Here is a 3,593-nt window from a genome sequence, read left to right on the forward strand (position 1 = left end):
GCTGGCCTCTGCTGCGGTTCCTGCGCCTCCGAGCTCCTAGGATTGATTTAGAAAACGCACTGAATAATAATAATGAAATTCAGATTTGTACAAACTGGAATGTTTCACAGTTACCTTGTCTTCTCCTGGGCGGCGGCCTGTTTTCGTTATTCTGCTGCCAAGTTTCCTGCTGAGCGCTGGGCGCACCTGGGCCTGACTTGACTGAAATGTAAAAACATTTGCACTCACTTTTTATGTTGCTCACATTTACACAGATGGACATTCCCTGAACCCCTCTGAGCAGAGTCGTAAAACATTTCAAGGCTGTTAAAGAGTCCAAGATATTCACTCTCAGGACAATTACCAAACATTATATTTTATTTTGCCTTTCATCACTGCAAGTCTGTTTGCTTACTGGTAGCTGCAGTGCCCCTTCTGCTCTGGGAACTGTCTCCTCTGGGCCTCTGGGGCCTCCTCCTCTCCCACAGCTGCTCCCGTTCCTGGGGTGCAGTCAGGCCTCCCCTCTGCCTCAGTCTATCCACGTGGAGGGTTTGAACAGCCTTCTCCACCATGGGGCCCCTTCTAATGTGCAAGCCTGGAAGTGCAGGCCCTGCATGAAGAACACAACTGATAACTGTAGTATGCAAACAACCCACTTAAAAGTATTCAGCTACACTAAGGGTGTGGGATTATGGTCAGTTTACTAGCAATGAATTTGCATTAATTGACTCACCAAGGCCAAGAGCTGCAGCGTACTGGTGATTTAGTAGAGAACTGGCAGCAAGCTGGTTGTAGGCAGGCATCCTTAGAGGGCTAAATGGTCCAAGAGCTGAGTAGACGCTTGGAGAACCTGCACTGGATGACTGAATAAAAGATGTTAAGACAATTTAACACACATCATCTGGGTCTTTGTGTACTCCGTCCACCTGAGCCGTGCAGTTCTCCTTTACCTGTACTATTGCAGGATCTGCAGGTAGGCCGTGATGAGATCTTGGAGCTTCACACAGTGTGATGTCCTTGATATCACTTCCCCGGAAAGTGATGTACTCATAGATATCATCTTTGGGTGGTGTCGGCCTGTCAGTGGGTCGTCCCTCAGTTCCAAAACACTTAACTAGTTGAGAGAAAATGTTTGATGAAGCCAACAGAGTGACATTCATGCTTCAATTGTGCTGCTATGTTTCAAAGTCTGCAAAAAAAAGCATGTTATTTTGGACATGCTGACAGGCTGTCAAGCACAGGCCCACATCACTCACCTTTAGCCAGCACTACAGTGGAGTTCACTTTATCAATTGTATACAAAATCCCCTCATACCGATTCTGAGCTTTTGAAATTAACCCTATCTTACAGCCAATGTACGGCTTTGCTGAACTCATAGCTGAGGCTGACTCAGGACAATATCTTAGCTTATAAATTGCAACAGGAACTCAGGTGCCAGCATTCAAGACAGGGAGCGACCGGAAACAATTTATCGGCGTCCACAGGTGACTTATAACCACGCCCACTGATTGAGGCTTATGCTGCGTTCAGGTGCTCCTCGGATGGTCCTGTTTCGCGAGTTAGTAAGTCATTCTTCCGACTTCGGTGTGTTCATGAGCTTTAAATCATGATATGGAAACAACATGGACACTACAAAAAAAGATGTGTTGCACTTTGTTGCTCAGAGTGTGATAACAGTTTAAAGCTTTATATTATAAGGTGATTTTGTCCTAAACTTGTTGCTGCACTAGTACGTCCCCTAAAACAAAGGTGTCCATACTTTTTTTGAATGGGGGCCAGATTAGATAAGGTGAAAATACTTGGGGACCACCTGCTTCTCATATGAAACGGGTTATCAAAAAATTACAAACAAAAGACAGAAGGGTGGCTGAGGTCAGCCTTAGAGATAGGGTAGGGAGCTTGGAGTAGAGCTGCTGCTCTTTTGCGTCGAAAGGGGTCAGTTGAGGTGGTTCAGGCATCTGATCAGGAGGCCTCCAGGGCACCTCCAGCTATAGGTGTTTCGGGCGCTTCCAACTGGTAGGAGGCCCTGGGGCAGACCCAGAACACGCTGGAGGGTTTACATATATTGTCTGGCCTGGGAATGCGTCGGGATTCCCCAAAAGGAGCTGTAAAACTTTGCTGGGGAGAGGGGCGCTTGGAATACTTTGCTCAGTCTGCTGCCCCCGCGACCTGGCTTTGGATAAGCAGTTGAAAATGGATGGATGGATGGATGGACACAAATGCAACCGTTTCATCTTTCAGCAGTGGAAATGTACCCTTCCATTATTCCTAAAAGCAGCGGTCCTAACCATTGACGCTGTGGCCATGTGCTGCTACCTAGCAGGAAACATCTGTTGTTAGGTGACCATTCTGTTTGCTTGATGACCATCTAATTATTCAAACATATAAGTTCCACCTGCATAGTTCCTACTTGTCTACAAACTTTATGATAGTCCTGCTGTTGTGAGGTAAAGAGGAAAAATGAAGTGATCTTGCTCCATTAATGTTGTGTGACAGGCCACATATAGGAACCTATATTTTAAAAGTCAAGCAGAAGGCCATTAAAATCAGTCTTGGGGCTACGATTGGCCTCCAGGCCAGACTTTGGACATGCCTACACTAAAACTAATCTACTAAAATATTGTTTAATCTGACTAATGCTAATAAAATACTTTTCTAATCTAGCTCACTGTATGTGGATAGCAACTAACTGTTACATGTCACAGAAAATTACATGCAATATTTAAATCAATAAAAAGTTTGTCACAATCAACCATAAATTTAACCTACTTGGTACTTTGTAACCTACCATGTTTCTCAATAATATATATGATCTCTGTAACGACGTCTAACTGGTGTGCCAAAATTTTAGCTTCACTTAAGGGGTGTTCACGTGAATATTTTCAGTCGGAAACCCATTTTTCCGATTATTTCGGCACTATTTGAATTCAGGCATTAAACGCATCAGGCAATCAGACACCAAATTCAATGTCAGTCACTGTCCTGAACTTCTCAATTATGACTCATGATGTTTGTATTAGCATCATTGACAGTTGTGATTATCTGTTACATTTATTTGGAAAGTGTGTGTTTTTTTGTTTTGACAATTAGTTACGTTTCTCAAATTTTATAAAGAAAGTTTTATTTTATTTCATTTATTTTAAGGAGATGCAACCAATGTATTTCTGTGGTGTCAGTAAGCCTGAGCGCTCCAAAACTATGTTTTCTGGCAACAGCTGATCTGCGCTCTCCAGACTTTGACATCCAGCCTAACATCACTGCTCTCTGTCTGAGGCAGCTGCTGCGGGTCTCCTGGAAAAAAATAGCAACAACGCAGCCATTTTGAGTCGTCTACGGTAAAGTCAAATTGATACTAAATGCTTCGATACTGTGTGTAAATCTGCAAAGACGTGTTGCACAGCACAGAAACTCTCTCAGAGACGCTCCTCGGTGTGATAAAGTCCCACCAGGGGCAGCTCAGCGAGTGGTATCGTTGTTTTCCCGTGGAGCTGTCAGACGGAGCAGACACTCTACACTGCAGCTCGCGACCATTTGTTCCAAGCTTTATTTTCCTCGAGGAGCCAATCACAGCGCCCGGCGAGGCCGCGTCATCGCGAGTGCATCCAATCGGCGC

General features: G+C 44.5%; 1 protein-coding gene across 1 annotated transcript in view; it reads right to left on the reverse strand.

Moving 5' to 3' along the window:
* lsm14b (LSM family member 14B) overlaps positions 1 to 1,446 on the reverse strand; it is a 2,966-nt gene extending 1,520 nt beyond the window's left edge. The window contains exons 1-6 of the mRNA XM_049580896.1: positions 1,236 to 1,446; positions 930 to 1,093; positions 713 to 842; positions 395 to 589; positions 115 to 201; positions 1 to 36 (exon numbers count right to left, since the gene is read on the reverse strand). The exon at positions 1 to 36 is cut by the window's left edge and continues 120 nt beyond it. Coding sequence (XP_049436853.1) covers positions 1 to 36; positions 115 to 201; positions 395 to 589; positions 713 to 842; positions 930 to 1,093; positions 1,236 to 1,356 — 733 coding nt within the window. The 5' untranslated portion in view covers positions 1,357 to 1,446. The remainder of the gene's footprint in view (positions 37 to 114; positions 202 to 394; positions 590 to 712; positions 843 to 929; positions 1,094 to 1,235) is intronic.
* Between the last annotated feature and the right edge of the window lie 2,147 nt (positions 1,447 to 3,593).

Source organism: Epinephelus fuscoguttatus, linkage group LG7 (assembly GCF_011397635.1).
Source record: "Epinephelus fuscoguttatus linkage group LG7, E.fuscoguttatus.final_Chr_v1".
In the NCBI taxonomy this organism is placed as follows: domain Eukaryota; kingdom Metazoa; phylum Chordata; class Actinopteri; order Perciformes; family Serranidae; genus Epinephelus; species Epinephelus fuscoguttatus.